This window comes from Echeneis naucrates, chromosome 24, assembly GCF_900963305.1.
Source record: "Echeneis naucrates chromosome 24, fEcheNa1.1, whole genome shotgun sequence".
Taxonomy (NCBI): Eukaryota; Metazoa; Chordata; class Actinopteri; order Carangiformes; family Echeneidae; genus Echeneis; species Echeneis naucrates.
The window spans coordinates 10,790,161-10,807,864 of record NC_042534.1 but is presented as its reverse complement, the minus strand read 5'-3'; the positions used below and the strand labels follow the sequence as shown (position 1 = coordinate 10,807,864).

The 17,704-nt window shown below is 42.6% G+C and overlaps 1 protein-coding gene across 2 annotated transcripts; it reads left to right on the top strand.

The window, feature by feature from the left end:
* The first annotated feature begins 881 nt into the window (after nt 1-881).
* On the top strand, nt 882-17,468 carry coq8aa (coenzyme Q8A, genome duplicate a). Of its 2 annotated transcripts, none has more exons than XM_029496163.1 (17): nt 882-1,255; nt 3,898-3,997; nt 7,033-7,115; nt 7,287-7,549; nt 7,641-7,836; nt 7,932-7,998; nt 10,145-10,219; nt 11,010-11,138; nt 12,534-12,619; nt 12,781-12,921; nt 13,331-13,412; nt 13,634-13,727; nt 14,490-14,631; nt 14,967-15,074; nt 15,158-15,223; nt 15,424-15,510; nt 15,842-17,468. In XM_029496163.1, the coding sequence occupies exons 2-17, from the start codon at nt 3,904-3,906 to the stop codon at nt 16,136-16,138; spliced, it is 2,010 nt and encodes a 669-aa protein (XP_029352023.1). In that variant the 5' UTR covers nt 882-1,255; nt 3,898-3,903; the 3' UTR covers nt 16,139-17,468. The 2 variants fall into 2 exon arrangements, with proteins under 2 accessions (XP_029352023.1, XP_029352022.1); XM_029496162.1 differs by having other exon boundaries at nt 884-1,217.
* Nucleotides 17,469-17,704: the final 236 nt, after the last annotated feature.

Below are 17,704 nucleotides of genomic sequence, written 5' to 3'. Positions count from 1 at the left end.
TTGTGAACAGAGAAATGGAGCAGAGAGGTGATCTGCTTTTGAGAGTTAAGGGCGAAGGTGAACCATCGGGGTTGTCTCTGAACATACAGTTGGATTTTTGTCCCATCCCCTCATTTGCGCTTTTTTATAGACGCACCAGAAACTTTTGAAACTATGCACACATCGTTATAAATGCAATGATTCCAATGTCATGCTCTCAATACTTTTTGTGTAATCTCAGCCCTGATATGGCAAAGGTTGTAGTATATTTAGAATAATACAGATCCTGAGAAAGCTATAACCTTTTTTACTTGACACAATATAAATATGTTTGTTCATTGGCGTTTGGCTTTGTATTCATACATTTTTACTTTTTAACAGTAACTAAATACGTTTACATTTTAACTTATCCATCATTAACATTTAAGAAGAAAGTACAAACAGTACAGTGTTGTGCTGTGCTTACAACAACAGCAGATGGCAGCAGAGACTTACTTCACTGCAGCGGTGGTTTTATTTTCTGCAGATGATACCTGCTGGTGTTTTCATTTGTCCACTGTTGTTGTTTTGTTTAGTTTTTTTGGACCTGTGTACCTTGTGAAGGTGAAATTCAATGTCAACATTAGGTTTCTGCTCACTCTCCACGCAAACCTGCACTTTGTTTTCCTTCCATGGACCAATCAGGAGTCGGACTTGAGCCCCTACCTCCTGTCAACAGACGACGAGGACCAATAGGAGCAGGAGGCGGGCCTGACGGGAGAGCCGTGTAGAGAAGAGGTTGAACACACAACATGACGCGTGTCTGTTTACACATCAGCTGCACCACCACTCTAAATACTGCGAATCAAGGTCAGATTAAAATAAATGACTATAAATTAGATCGAATGATCAGCTTTTGCAAACTAATGATAATCAACTTCAGCATTAAAAGCATGCATGTCTGATAACTTCCAACATACATGAAGTGCAAACTGTGCATGCTCGTCAGACTGCACCCCTCTTCGGCGGGGGGTTGCGTAAACATACGGCTCTGGCTACTGAGCGAAGCTGATAAATAAGGTTTGACCTCTGGGGGGGGGCGTAAATAACAGACTGGATTAAAGTCTAGAAGCTGGTGCAGCAGCAGCAGCAGGAGGTCGATCAGCAGACGGTCGGCAGACAGCCGACAGCCCGCCTCTCCGTGTGTTCGTGTCCCGGGAAGAAGCAGGAAGTCCTTGTTTGCTTTGAGCCACCCGTCGGTGAGTACCTGAAGTCACTTCGGTCCGGACTTCGCCGAGTATGTTTGCAAGTGCGCTTTTTTTTGGGGGGGGGGGGAGTTTAGTGCTATTGTTTGGGTTTGTTCGGTTAGTTCAGTGTGTTCGCTGGGCACCGTGTGGTCAACAACAAACCAAACGCTGCCCCCGTTTCTGTGTCCGGGGGGGTTATTCAAATATCCAAAAAAAAAAAAACCTCCACGCTCCCACTGGGCCGAAACAGCCGCGGCTGTGGCCGCAGAGTCTCGAGCCTGCACGCCCACGTGGAGCTTCATGGGATTCTGATGCAGGAACGGATTAATGGGTGAAACTAAAACAGAAAACACTGAGCAGAGTGATGAAGCCGCCGCTGACTTTGGGGTCGTGCCCTGCTTCATAAATAACGAAGGAGTCATCTGGATATTGTATTTATTCACTCATCTTCTGCCGTTTTTCCGTTTCCGGGTTTCGGGGGGTTCTGAGCCAGTCACCCTGGACAGGCCAGCCCATCAGCCCATCGCAGGGCCCACACATACACAGTTCCATTTGAATTTCATACTCATATGACTAATTAAGTAAAAGGAACCAAAAACTCCAGAGTACTACTCAAAGTGAGTTTTTTCCCCCCTTAATTGCTGAGAAGCAGCATATGAAATGAATATTCATCCACCTGTGTGAGTATCACACATTGGATCAGACTTGCAGGTTACAGAATTCTTTTTATTTTTTTTTTTTCTGAAGGCTTTGTCGTGTGTTATGGTCTTTTTAGGAAACATGTTTTCAGTCACGTTTCACTTGTTAGTGCTGATGACGCAGCTGCTGTGGTGTTTAACCACCACAGATTTTCCACTTTTGCTTCAGGGTCATTGATTTAGGGCAGTAACGGGAAGATGTCAGTAAGCCATGAGGTGTTTATACTTGTGCCAATGTGATATTGTCACTGCGGTGAGTCAACAGCTTGTCTAGGGACAGTAACAGATCCCAAACAACAGCTGAGGACTCAGTGTATAATGCCATGTGAAAATATAGTTGAAGTGCTTTTATAGAAGACTTGCAGTGACCTGCTGCCTGTCTGGCTACATCTGTGTTTATGTAGATAGTTGTCTCATGTGTTTCTAATGCTTGACTTCTTGGCTAATAAAGAGAAGGAAAGATCCGGTTTTTGCACCAAGAGAGGCTACACACCCTCACTGGAAAATGGGAAGTTGTGCAATAGATTACTTTTGGCAAGGAGTGTTAATGTCTCACCAATCGGCACATAGTTGGTAAATTAAATTATTTAATCAGGTTCTGACTCTTTGCCAAAAAATGTGCATGTGTTACTAACAGAAGATAGTTTACCTGATTGCATTCTGCAGCTTAGGGCTCAGGTTTACATTAGCAGACTTTTTATTTTTTGCCTCAGTACAAATTTCTATCTTACCTTTGCAGAAAAAAAATGGCACCAACCAAGATCACAAATTGTATTGTGTAAGTGTTCATTTCTTTATAGTTGGTACTCAGGTGTATGCACAAGTGAAAGCAGGTAAATTAAATTTAAATAGAATTTCTATGCAATGTGAAAAAGTGGAGAATAAAGGCTCGAGACAGGCTCGAGTTTGAGATTCCTAAATAAGTAATTCCTGCAAGTATTTTTTTTTTCCTTTGTACTCTTGTTTTCTTAGTTGTTGGGCCTTTGTGTCACAAAGTAAAGTCTTCAGGCCACTCTGTGTTGGATGACCCACTTACTGTCTGTTGTGTGTGCTTTTGTGCTGCACACACATTTTCCCTGACGGTTTGTGTTAGTGTTTCAGCAATGCCTTTTTCCATTGGCCTGAGTCCCTGCATCGCTGTGTTGAAGCATGTTACCATCCACAACACTGCAACATAAACAGAGTTTCTTGAAATAATTTCTGTCAAGAGTAATGCAGTGCAGGCTCTGTTGTTTATTTAAGAGGCAGGGAGATAAGAGGAGAAAACTGATTGATTGATTGATTGATTTATTTATTTATTTATTTTTTCCCCTCCTCTCCTCCAGTTTTATTCACAAATCTGATATCATCACAATCACAGCTTGATTTGGTAATGTGCCAGCTATGTCAGCCCATCATATCTGTAAAAGACACCTTAAAATGATTTGTGAAAAAAAAGACCTTGTAATATTTATAGTTTGGCTTAAACAATTTCACCAACCTGTCACTGAGAGAAATGTGAGAGCACAGAAAGTGATAGTGTAAAACCTTGTACATGAACCAAACACATGCACAGCTCCCTGACTCCTTCATCTTAGTTTCCACTGGTATTTTCAGATCTAGTCCTGGACCAAGGACACACATCGTGTCAGCACACATGCATGCATGACACTCCCCTCTCCTGTCTTGTGCGCGTGTGCATGAACACAGGGAATGAGGGTCACAGGTATTTTTAGACAAAGTATTACAGTCATCCCAAGATGTGACAGCTGTGTGTGTGCATGTGCAGGAGAGTGTGTTGACGACAGCTTTTATTTATCTTAACATTTGCCATCTCAGGCTTCTTTTCCTCCTTTCTGTCAAGGTACACAATCAGATTCCAGACTTCTCACCTTGTTTGTCTCTGTCATTGAACCACAAGTAGCTTTCATTGTGACTGGGCCTATTGACTACATTTGCAGATGTAACAACATTTTTTTCCACTTCCCTGTTCTCCTATCTGTCTCTGTCTTTAGTCCATCATGGCAGGTGACATGAGGTTACTGATGCGAGGCCTGGCTAAGCTGAGTCAGGCAGTTGCAGAGACTCAGACTAATGCACTGCGTAATGGGACAGGTAGGTTTAACACAATACCAACTTTCTCCTTTCAGGGGTTAAAGTTAGTTATTTTGATAATAAAATGGTTAGTTAGGTTAATAATTGTCTGATTCTTTGCTAACTTGTCATTAAATTTACTTATTTTAATTGTAACATCAGCGAAAATGATAGCATGCTGAAATAAGTATAGTATTTTGTTCTACATTATAGGCCATACAAATAATCTGCTTTCATAAAAAGTTTTACAATGTCAACCATAAACATTTGGGGGGAAAAAAAAGAAACTGGATTAACTAACCTGCTAGTTCCAGTTTGAAAAGTGGATTTTTGACTAGCTTTGATGATTGGCCTAACTGTATGCAAGACTGCTAACAGAAATAATGCTCTTTCTATATTATATCCCTAAATATAAATACTGTTATTTATGATTGGAAAGGCCTTTTATGTAAATTACAATACATCTCATTTAATCTCGTCTTCAACCGCTTATCCGGGGCCGGGTCGCAAAGGTAGCAGCTCAAGCAGACGACCCCAAACTTCCCTTTCCCCAGCCACATTGGCCAGCTCTGACTGGGGGATCCCAAGGTGCTCCCAGGCCAGAGTGGAGATATAATCTCCCCACCTGGTCCTCGGCCTGCCCAGTGGCCTCCTCCCAGCTGGACATGCCAGGAACACCTCCTTTGGGAGGCGTCCTGGTGACATCCTTATCAGATGTCCGAACCACCTCAACTGGCTCCTTTCCACGCGAAGGAGCAGCGCCTCTACTCTGAGTCCCTCCTGGATGGCCGAACTTCTCACCCTATCTCTAAGGGAGACACCAGCCACCCTCCTGAAGGAAACCCATTTCAGCCGCTTGTAACCGCAGTCTTGTTCTTTCTGTCATGACCCATCGCTCATGACCATAGGTGAGGGTAGGAACAAAGACCAACCAGTAGATGGAGAGCTTTGCGGTCTGGCTCAGCTCCCTCTTCATCACAACAGTGCGGTATAGCGAACGCAACACCGCCCCTGCTGCTCCGATTCTCCGGCCGATCTCATGCTCCATCTTACCCTCACTCGTGAACAAGACCCCAAGATACGTAAACTCCTTCACTTGGGGTAAGGACTCATTTCCTACCTGGAGTTCGCAAGCCACCGGTTTCCTGCTGAGAACCATGGCCTCCGATTTAGAGGTGCTGATCCTCATCCCAGCTGCTTCACACTCGGCTGCGAACTTGTCCAGTGAGAGCTGGAGGTCACAGACTGATGGAGCCAACAGAACCACATCATCCACAAAAAGCAGTGATGCAACCCCCAGCTCCCCGAACTGCGCAGCCCTGGCGGAGGCCAACCCCCACCTGAAACAAGTCAGACTTATTGCCGAGAACTTGGACACAGCTCTTGCTTTGGGAATACAGAGATTGGATGGCCCTCAACAAGGCCCCCCTCACCCCATACTCTCGCAGAACCTCCCACAACATATCCCAAGTTGGATTCAGGAGTTCCTCAAAGTGCTCTATCCACTTGCCGACAACAACCTCAGTCAAGGTCAACAGTGAACCATCCTTGCCATAAATGGCTTGGATGTTCCACCACTTTTCCCTCCTGAGATGCTGAATGGTTTTCCAGAAACACCTTGGTGCCTCCTGAAATTCCTTCACCATGCGTTCTCCGAACTCCTCCCACACCCGCTGCTTTGCGTCCCTCACCACTGAGGCTGCAGCTCTTCAGGTCTGTCAGTACCTTGCAACTGCCTCGGGAGTCCCCCGGGCTAGCATGGCCTGGAAGGCCTCGTCCTTCAGTCAGACGGCTTCCCTGACCACCGGTGTCCACCACGACATCCGAGGGTTACCCCCCCTTGAGGCACCTAAAACCTAAAGGCCACAGCTCCCCGCGGCAGCTTTGGCAATAGAAGCTTTGAACATCAGGTTCAATGTCCCCAACCTCCACAGGGATGCTAGAAAAGCTCTGCTGGAGGTGGGAGTTGAAGGTTTGTTAGACCGAGGCCTCCTCGAAATGTTCCCAGTTCACCCGCACTACACGTTTGGGCTTGCCAGGTTTGTCCCAAGTCTTCCCCGGCCATCTAACCCAACTACCACCAGGTGGTGATCAATTGACAGCTCTGCCCCTCACTTCACCTGAGTGTCCAACACATGCAATCACAAAAATCGATCATTGACCTTTGGCCTAGGGTGCTCTGGTACCAAGTACACTTATGAGCATCCTTATGCGTGAACATTGTGTTTGTTATGGACATTCCATGACTTAACAGAAGTCCAACAACAATCCACCGCTCGGGTTCAGATCAGGAAGGCCGTTCCTCCCAGTCACGCCCCTCCAGGTGTCTCCATTATTGCCCACGTGCGCGTTGAAGTCCCCCAATAGGACTATGGACCGCCAGAGCCCCATACGGGACTTGATCCAGGGTCTCCAAGAAGGCCGAATACTCTGTACTGCTGTTTGGTGCATGTGCACAAACAGTCAGTTTCTCTGGTAGCGCTCCACCTCCTGCACAAGCCCTGGCTCCTTCCCCCCCAGCGAGGTGGCATTCCGTGTCCCCCAGCCTCTGCCTCTGTCGCCTAGGTCGCACCCAACTGGCAGCGCACCCGACCCCATTGGTCATCCCCGCAGGTGGTGGACCCACAAGGTGAAGAGAGTGCCTCAAAATGTTTTCGGGCTATGCCCGGCCCGGCCCCGTGGTGTGCCAGGCGCTCGCTGACGGGCCCTTCTTCCAGGCCTGGCTCCAGAAGGGGGCGGGCAGGGTCTCTACTCTCCTTCCTCGGTCTTTCATGGAGTCTTTGAACCATTCCTTGTCTGGCCCCTCACCTGGGGCCCAATTTGCCCTGGGAGGACCAGGGGCACTTGCCCCCAGGTTCACCGGGGCACACAAATTACAATACAATGTTACACATAATGGAAATTTCCTGGTAGATGGCAAGCTTGTTGAAACAACAACTTTCCATGTATTTTTATTGCCAGCCCTTTATGTGCTGAAATGCTGATAAGCTGACCTCCTCAATGGACTTTGGGCTATTACAGCTATAAACTATAATTCTTCGTACTGTTTTACACAGGAGTCCCAGGAGTTGGTAGTGCTGTCCAGAATTTCCAGTCTGCTGCAGAGGAAGGCCTCTCTGCAGCCATAATAAAGATACAGGTGTGTGGCTGTTTTGTATGTCTAAATATTGTTGAGCAATTTGGTAGCACAGAACATTTGGAAACTTCTCTGTTTTGCATTAAAAATGTTGTATTACGTGAACTGTGTAAGACAGTACTGTGAGTTTATTTTTAAATGTGTGAAAGTTCATATGTATGGCTGTCGTTATAGGAGCTGTCTGGCCAAAAGCAATCCTCATCTTCAGAGGCAGATTTTGACTTTCCTCAGGATGACAGTGCATTTGCAGCTTCAGAGTTCAGGGGGGAAGGCGGAGACTTTACAGATGATCACTCAGCAAATAGTGTTGATGAAGCGGCGCATCATAGCGCAGCAGGGACAAGTCATGCCAGTGGGAAAAAATCTCTGTTTGAGGGATACAAAGATCCGAGTAAACAGTTTAGCGGAGAAACCAAATCTTACCACCAAGATGCCAGGTATTACAAGTCGCTTATTCTGTTAAAATTCATGACTTTTTTTCTCCTGCTTCGAGCTTAAAAGTAATCACTTTGATCTTGTGTGTGACAGATACTTCATGAGACACCATCATCTCTACAACCACAGTCTGAACAGGCATGTATGGGCACAGCTATACTGTCAGCACCAGGCAACTCAGATCAGGAGCTACCATCAGGACCCGTCCACAGTTGGAGGACTGACAGCTGAAGACATTGAGAAAGCAAGACAGAGCAAGAGGGCTGAGATGAAGCCGCACAAACAAATGGTGATCTCCATTCCTTATTATACTACTAAACACAAATGCATTCAGACACCGATGGAAATACTCACATCCATATACACTTGTTGTGTCTGCTTTAGCTGAGTGAGAGAGCCAGGGAGAGGAAAGTACCTGTGACTCGGCTCAGCAGACTGGCCAACTTTGGAGGTATGATAATACAACTCTTTGTTATAGTGACTAAATCTTAGCTGATTCACTTTGTTTGTCTGTGGATACACTGTGGAATTGGTATAAAGAAGCATTGTGTGGTCATAATCCTCATTCTGGTAAAGAGTGTAACAAAGAGGGGAGAAACCACATTTTAAAGGAGAATCTCTGTGGTTAGTTTGCGATGCAATCACAGATATTTAAGCTACGATAGGTTTTGCAACCTCTGGAAAGATCTTAACCTTTTAAACTTCTCTATTGAACTGGAGCAATCCAACAATTAAACAATAACAATGAGGTCAAGCTTACCCAACGGCTTTGAATGTACTTGTGCTCTTGTTCAGATGAAAACACACTTTTGTAGTCAGCTAAAGGCTGGCAGAACGAGACACCAGCAGCACCATTTCATACACAGTTGTAAAATATGCCAGACTTTTTGTCTTCATTTTTGTTTTCTTACAGCAGATTCTGTTTTGCTTCAAACATGCAGGTCTTAAAATGCTAAATCCATAATATTAAATGTGTACAAAACAGAGTCTGAGTTGAGCCTGACTGGACTGTCAACTCAGGAGATTTTAGCCTGATTACCAGCTGATATACAGGTCACAGACACACGAGGCAGCCAGGGCTGAGTTGATTCAGCATGTTGTTGGTGGTAACAAGTAGAAGGTGTTGAAAAGGGGAGGAGAGCTGGAGGAATATGGCCTCAGCCTGTCCTTCACTTCCCTTCAAGACTTATTGACAAAATTCCTCAAGGTAATTGTTTAGACATCTGATGAGGAATCACAGTTTCAGGTAGTTTTGGTCAGGAATGAAACATGAAGAGGCTTTTTTCCAGCGGTGATTAAAGCTTCTTTGCTTGCATCTTACATCTGCTGACATCTCACTGTTGCTACTATCTCAGGGGTTTTGTTGAGGTTTGTGGGGAACCCGAATTACGTCTTTTTGTTTTTCAGGTTTTGAATATGACCTCAAGGACCATTTGTAGTGTGTGTGTGTGTGTGTGTAGTGTGGAAGAAGCAGTGTCCATACTTATCTGAAATGAGAGACACTTATGCTGAGTCTGGAAGAGATTGCTGAATGAAATCGGTACTTCCAAGCTGATCTGTTTGGCTTGGAAGTACAGAAATTGAGGTCATATGTATTCGTCACAAAGTGGCATGATGCAAGTTCATCTGTTCATTTTAATTTTACCTCTGCACACACAAGGTAACACTCGCATTCATGGAATGAAAGTGCCACGTATGTTTCACCTTGAAGTGCAGGGCACAGCATCACTGCTCTTTGGCCAACCTCTCCTCTCTCTCTCTCGACAACATGTTTTCTTTTGTTCTGTTGCTTCTCAGACTTGTTGCTCCAGAGTTTGCTTACTAACTGATTATGTAATGCAGAGTTATGTAAGCTGGAGGCTAAGCTGAGGGAACTCACTCACATAGTCCCCATCTCATGCTATCTTGTTTTTTTTTTTTTTTTTTTTTTTCACCTGCCAAGATAAACCTCAGGTTTTATGAGGATTAAGAATTTCATCATCTTAATTCTATATGATTAGATGATTAGACTTCCGTGTAATTGGTAGCAGCTCTATCATTACACAATGCCGACTTGCCAAAGTACTTGTCTGTGCTTGGTTTGTGCAGGGTACCACTCAAAAAACTTATTTCCCCCCCCCAAATAAAAAAAAATATGTATCATGATGTCAGCGTGTGTGTGTGTTCCTCTATAGCCAGGTCATCTTTAAAGCACTGTAATTGTAGCCCCTGCAAATGTTTTTCTGAGGTTTGGATATTGCACTTTGCCAAATTTGAACTCTTATATTTTGATCAGTTGTCCAGCCCTAGTTTTGTGTGCAAATCATTTAAACATATAGAGCCTACACTGGTAGAGATAGTGAAGGTGCCATCAGGGAGGCTTGATACTGATATCAGATATCACTAAAATGGTGGTTTAATGTGCCTCTACAAGACCTGTTATGGGTGTGTTTTGTTTTTATTCACAGCGTGTGATGGAAAACTTCTGCCATTGACTGTTCTGCCACAAGTGTTTAATTTTCTGTTACATACGAAGCAGCACATTGCTATTTTAATTTTCATGTAATGGGCAGGTCCACTTGTGTTTTCACTCTTTTTCTGGCTCTTTGTGTCTTTAGGTCTTGCCGTTGGGTTGGGTATTGGAGCTCTGGCAGAAGTTGCCAAAAAGACCATCAGACACAGCAGTGAATCTGGTAACACAGACAGAAACATTTAATTAGATCAACAAGAACAAACAGTTTCAAACAGCATTTTTTTTTCTGCATTAATTTTATGATCCTCTGGTATTTGGAATTATAAAATATTCCAGTTTGATTGCAGGTTTTTGTCACTACTGAGTCATATGTCAATTTTTGTATCTGTAAAGTAATTTTGCCAGATTCTGTTTATATGTAAAATGCCTTTCTGTAGTTTTTAGAATCCATCCTTCATGCATGTTCTTAAATCTTGATGAATGTCATTAGAGCACACAAAATAAATAACAAGAAGTTACCATTGCAGGGAACACATTCCTGCTCTGAACCATGATCCTGCTAATCCTTAAACATTGCCAAAATGAAACGGAGCATATGGACGTAAATCTGTGGTGTGTGTGTAATCCCAGTAGGGACGGGCTGAACACTCACATGTGTGGTAAAGCCTGTCTAAAGCCTCTTGAGGCAGTTTCAGGTGCACTAAAAAGACACTACCTGATGACCTAGTGACACATATACACAAACACACAGCTCTGCTGGGGCATACAAACACATGCACCAACTATCCATAAACCTGAATTTAAAACTAGTAATATAGAAAATGATAATGTCAAGATGTCACCTATGAGTTAAACAAAACATTTAAATAGTTAATTTAACAGCTGTAGAGAGAGAGAGAGAGAGAGAGAGAGAGAAATTAACTTTAAGGTCAATACACGGATGTTAACGTAGCCATTGTATTTCCTCCTCATGTTTTGACTAATATCCTCTCTGATTTGTGCTGCTGCAGATGAAAGTAGGAAAGCTGTTCTGGACTCCAGTCCGTTTCTGTCTGAGGCAAACGCTGAACGTATTGTCAGAACCCTCTGCAAAGTCAGAGGAGCTGCATTAAAACTGGGACAGATGCTCAGCATTCAAGGTGGGTGACAAACTCATACATACACATACAAAACATGAAACAGATGGAGTGAGGAGGAGGAGGAGGTAGAGATAAAAGGAGACGTGCAAGTCATTGTGGGGGAAAATGAAGGAAGGGTGTCTTAGAAAAGGGATGAATGTAGAAGAAGAAAGAACTTCTTCACAGTACTCTAATGGGATGGTGAAACTGTTTTCATTTTTCCATTAGCACACTTGCTGAATGTGTAATAGCAGATATGGAGGCCACAGATCACCATTCATAATTGGGAAGTTTACTAATCTTCAAAATTTTCAAGTTTAAACTTCTAGTACTACGAACCCTAAATCACTGCATCTGCCGGCTGGCACAGATATTTGGCTGTCCGCTTTAGGTTAACGTTTCCCTTCCACGATGCAAACTCATCCTTCTAATAATAATGCAGGAGTTGATGGCCGGCAGCAGTCCTGGCACAGTCCAGCTGGCTCAGATTTCAGCAGGAAAGACATCATTAATTTTGTTTGTTGTTGTTGCCCCCACTGCTTGACATTGGCTGGTGACCTTTGTCCTTTGGCATTCATGCACTGAGCTCCAAATATATGAGGCCTAACTTTAACAGCAACATTACACTGTAGTGAAGGTAATAAACCACAGAAACAATACTCGGAGGGAGGAGGACATTGGCTGCCCAGTGTTTACTAATCAGGCTGCGGCACAAAGGTCTACACTGCATGTGCGGTTATTTGTAGAACAGCTACTTTACTTACTACTTTTCTGTAGCTGCCACAAGTTGATTCTGAAATCTAATGCGGTGAATCACTGAATCACTCCTGTGGTCTTCACTCTGCTGAAGTGTATGTGTTGTGGTAGGAATGCCGTTGTGGCTGAATGATTTTCCATCCAGCCATTGTACGCTTTAACACCACGTCTTAAAATAGTCTCAACCTTGAGGGGTCTAAAACTATTTTGAAACTGATACCACATTTTGTAACACTGCATTGTCACGTCGTCAGTGGAAACCAGTTGTAGTTTACAAACAGTTATACTATATTTATCGTGATAATTAATTAAACCTGCTCGCTCCAGTCTCTGGCTAAAGTTGGTAATGTCTTAGTGATCTTAGAAAGATCTCATCCTGAGCCTGCAGTCCACATCGGCCCAATTTAACGGAGCTATGTATACATTTTGCAGTTGCTACATAGTAAACATCAGCAACTATTGATTTACCAGTCTGGATGTGTTCGACATCAAACTTGTCCTGGAGAGGTAGCTGCTAAGTTGACATTGTATATCGTAAATATAAAGGTAGTTGAAACTCTGGGCAAGACAAAAGATATTTCTGCCTTTTTGTTTTGTTTTGTTTTTTTTCCCCTGTTTTTACAAAACTTTAAAAATAAATCAGTGTATTTGGTGTTTCAGATGATGCATTCATCAATCCTCAGCTTGCCAAGATCTTTGATCGTGTAAGACAGAGTGCTGACTTCATGCCAATCAAACAGATGACAGTAAGGATCTCTATTTTCTTTTTTTGCTTTTTTTAAAACTGACAATATCGATACAATAGAATGACAAAACATAAAATTGGAAATTTTAAAATTTGTTTCGCAATACATTCAGCTGATTATGAGTTGACACGAAAATAGCAACTATTGGTGCTTGTCTATAGAAAGCGTTGAACAGTGACCTGGGTCCAAACTGGAGAGACAAGCTGGAATCATTTGAGGAGCGTCCATTTGCAGCAGCCTCCATTGGCCAAGTTCACTTAGCAAGGATGAAGGATGGCCGGGAAGTGGCCATGAAAATACAGGTAGGCTGCGAATGCGTGTGTACGAAGATATTCCCATGTTATTATGACAAGTGCTGTCACTGGAGACTTTGCTTCTCTAAACAGCCCGTGCACAGAGAAACCATAGATGATCTGATCTCCCCCGCTGTGTTTACAGAGCAGATCAGAGTCTGTGTAAAGTACAAAAAATAAAATGCTTAACTGAAACGTCTTTATTAAATAAATGCTTTTGAAATGAAGAAATGCTGTATAATTGCAGTCTCAGTGAAAGTTGTCATTAGTTTAGTCTTCAAAATTATTTAAAATCTTGATTTATTTAAAAGTGAGATTGTTATTTAAAATAATAGAAGAATGTTGGCGACATCAAAGATGTTTAATTCCCCTAATTTAATGGTCAAACTAAAGATTGCGTTTCTTTGTCTGGCACCAGTACCCTGGTGTGGCTCAGAGTATCAACAGTGATGTCAACAACCTGATGACGGTGCTGAATATGAGCAATGCTCTGCCTGAAGGTACACACTCACACACTCACAGATGGATACAAGTATGCACAGACACGTATACACTCAGCTTTACCCAGCCTGTTTCTCCTTGTTTGCTCACTTATATTTTCCCATTTATTTTTGTTCTGTCTTTTTCCACCTCTTTCTGAGTAATGTATGTCTGCAACATTTTTAAGTTATGTAGTGGTTTGTCTTTACATTTTATCCCCTTTTTGTTTGTGTCTCTCTAGGCCTGTTTCCAGAGCATCTTATAGACGTAATGAGAAAAGAGCTAGCACTGGAGTGTGACTATATTAGAGAAGCACAGTGTGCAAAGAAATTCAGGTATAATGCCACGAATGTTGTGTGTGTACACACATGTGCTGTGTCTGTATACAAGAACTATTCTGAAATTTGACTCTATACCAATTTACTACAACTTAAACCTTATTTGTCTAATTAAGATTGGGATCCAAAGAAAGCCCATTTACATTGAGACAAAGACCGATAACTTCAGAGATATTAAAAATCAACAGACATACATTTTATATTTTCCAATTTTAAGAAAACCTTGTGCAAATGTGATAGGTGATTACAAACTATGAAATATGAAAATATGAAAAATAATTTAGCTACTTAATTTATGTTTGTAGGTTTTCTGTATGAACAACAGGTGGCACTAAAGTTAAAATGCCCTGATATGATATTGTACGTGCTGTTAATGCAACTAGAGAGCAGAGCTGACTTGCCAGGTTGTGTAATATATAATAGGTCTAGAATTAAGTGTTTTCCCTTCTTTCCTAATGCCAGAGGCTACATTCAAAGTATGTACATGCTGTGTTAGCTAAAGTGCATCAGCAGCTCTATTGTTTAGCACTGTTCTGGATAATACTATGGCTCAGCTCACTGAATACAGAGACTCTTGTTACTCTCAAATACATAAACAAAGATAGGTTCATACATGAAGCTCTAGTCAGGATATTCCATTCCCTCACACAATCTTTATCTCTTCTGTTCAAGGTCAACAAAAACTGCCAGCCAGCTATAATTAGATATAAAACTCTATATGGACTGCTCACCTACCTTATCTGTTCATGTCTCCCCCAGAGAGTTACTGAAGGACCACCCATTCTTCTATGTACCTGAAGTGATAGAGGAGCTGAGCAGCAGACATGTGCTAACCACAGAGCTGGTCCCTGGGTTTCCGCTTGACCAGGCTGAGGGCCTGCCCCTGGAGCTGAAGAACGAGGTACAGACCACACCAGACAGATGTGAGGATCGATAAATATTGAGCTGACTGATCGAGGATGAGCACATTAGTTGATGTGGTTTGAAATGTGTAGATGGATAGAACGGGTCAGCAGTGGGAGAAAAGGGCAGCTTCTTCTTCCTCGTCTGTTTTCCTGCCAATGCTTTCATTTCCTTCCATGATGGCCTCCTGTATGAAATTGCTTCCAATTATCTCCCTCAGCTGACTTGAGTGCAGTGAAACTCGTGCAACACGCACCTAAGCATTATCAGAAATATGCAGATAGTGTGTAATTTGATTTATCAGTGAGTAATAACACAATCTTTCTGCCTCAGATCTGTCAGAACATCTTGACTTTGTGCCTCAGAGAGTTGTTTGAGTTCAGATACATGCAGACTGACCCAAACTGGTCCAACTTTTTCTATGATCCACAGACACACAGGGTGAGTTGGTCCACAGGTTATATATTAATAATTAGAAGGTTCACAATTTGAAAATAAGTGACCATGGGCTTGTGTTGGTTTAGGTGGCACTGCTAGACTTTGGAGCCACGAGAGGTTTTGATCAGAGTTTCACAGATGTCTACATAGAGGTAAGACCCATGAGCCTCTTTCTTACTTTTCAATTTATGATAATGGTGGCTGCACAATATGTAACATTTATTATATGTTATAGCCAAAAAGTTCATGTCATACTACAACTTTTGAAAAACTGCAAGTATCCAATTGTGAACGTCCTTCAGAGTGAAAGTGAAACTCAAGTTGATAACATTTGTAACCTGACGATCCATAGATAATCCGTTCAGCTTCTGAAGGCGACTCAGAAGGAGTTCTAAAGAAATCTATTGAGATGAAGTTTCTAACTGGATATGAGTCCAAGGTAATTACTTCTTTATCTATATATCTTTCCGTTTGCTTTACATGAGAAACCATGTAAAGTGTGTGCTGTTGACACACTAATTTCTTCCTGAAAATATATTTTTAAAAAAGCCTTACAATGCTGCTGTTAACAAACTGTGGCTATGTTTCATTTGCTGAAACACTCTATATCAGTAAAAATGCTGAAGGAAGATTTCTTCTGAAAGAGGGATGGTTCATTTTAGTCTTATATTGACTTTTTGAACATGTTTGCTTTGCCTTAAGATCAGCATGCCGAGACAAGTGACATCAGTTGATATACAGGTTACATATATCTGTAATTCTGCGTTCAGGCGATGGTGAATGCGCACGTGGATGCAGTGATGATTCTTGGGGAGGCCTTTGCCTCCAGAGAGACCTTTGACTTCGGTGCTCAGTCCACCACTGAGAGAATCCACAACCTCATCCCTGTGATGCTCAAACACCGGCTCACCCCGCCTCCAGAGGAAACGTACTCACTGCACCGCAAGATGGGCGGCTCCTTCCTCATCTGCTCCCGGCTGAACGCAAAGCTTCAGTGTAAAGATATGTTCCAAACAATGTATGAGAAGTACTGGGAGGGCCGCACACCTCCCCCTCGCTCAGCTTAAGCCGTCTCAAGGTGTTTTCATGGACAAGTCCTGGGGCCAAGGCAAAGTTCCCACCAGTGGGGATGTTGGGGTGTTAAAATACTGAACACTGCTCAGCTGAGGCCATGGTTACACTCCCTTTACTAGTGACTGAGCACCAGCTTTCCTTCCCATTGTGGGGAGCAAACCAATATAAGTTTCGAAAGGCACACGTATATTTACAGTTACGATTCGTCAAAGGCACGTGGAACAGCAACATGGATTGTAAAGTGCTCTTCCCTGTATATGGCCCAATAAAGGGAGAGATATCAACCAGGTGCAAAACATTAGAATCTTCTCTCCTTCGGTTTTCAAAACTTTTCTTAGCTTTTGCTTTCCTCTTTTTGTGTTGAACAAAGTGTTTGCCATCTGCCAGAAATGAGAGGTAACGTGATTTGTTTTAGGGTAAAAGACTGAGATTGTATTGTAAACCCCCGGAATCAAAATAATGTATTTCATACAGTATATGTGCCAATCACAGTGCTGACCACGACCAACTTGTCTGGATCACCAATATCTCTGCTTCTACTTTTTTTCCAAAAAGGTTGGATTTGATTGCCAGGCTTTAAGTTAAGACAGCATAGTAAAGGCTGCCATTTAGTTGCCGGTTCAGTGTCCTAGTTATGCTGCCAAGCAATCGGTTCCAGTTCAATAAGGTACCTGAGAATTTGTTTCACAAACACTAAGGCAACAATAGAATATATAGTAGAACAGGGTTTTATCTGTCTGTTATCTTTAATGTGCTGAAAGATGCTTTTTGAGGTGTGAGTTATAGTCTTCGGTTTTGTGGACATGCCAAGGAGTAATGAACCTTATGATAAAGGCATCGCTTAGTTTTTGCGTTGGGCTGAAATTCTGCAGAGCTCCCGCTGGAGGAAAAAAAAATGCATAGAAAAGGAAATGGCATGAATCTATGTTGCTCGCTCAAAGATGAAGCCCATAGCAACGCTTTCTCTGCTTTGTGATCAATGGTAATGAGGAGGGATATTGAGGTTCAGCTTGATGTCGTGCAAGCTCAGGCTCATGGGCTCATCTTTGTTCAAAGTTGGTGATCACTCCACAGCCACTCAGGTGTGAAATCCCCCATCACATGGTTGGTATGTGACTGAAAGTTCTGCTCTGTGTGAATACAGTTCTAATGATCTCTGGTGTGATTCGGGGAAAAAGGTGCCTGTAGTTTTCAATGAAATGCTTTTAGATAGAAAACTCTATATTCATATCAAGAAAAGATGGTTTAAATTTTCTAATTAAAATGTATTAGTGGAAAATTGTCATGAAGATATTCTACAAGACGAGTAAATGTTTGATCTACTGAAGTGGCTCTTTGGTGGTTTTGTGTATGTAGTAATATTTTCAGTGAAAGGACTGCAGCTGTTCGGAGAAACGTCAAACAGTGATGTCACTGTGAAGACGATCACACAATTCAACAATTTGAATGAATATGTGCATTACAAATGTTACAATATTACAAATACAGTAGATGGAGAGAAAGGTTGTCTTCCTTATTTAGAAATGTGTTGCTAAGTGGTGGTGTAGCTGGCAGGAAGC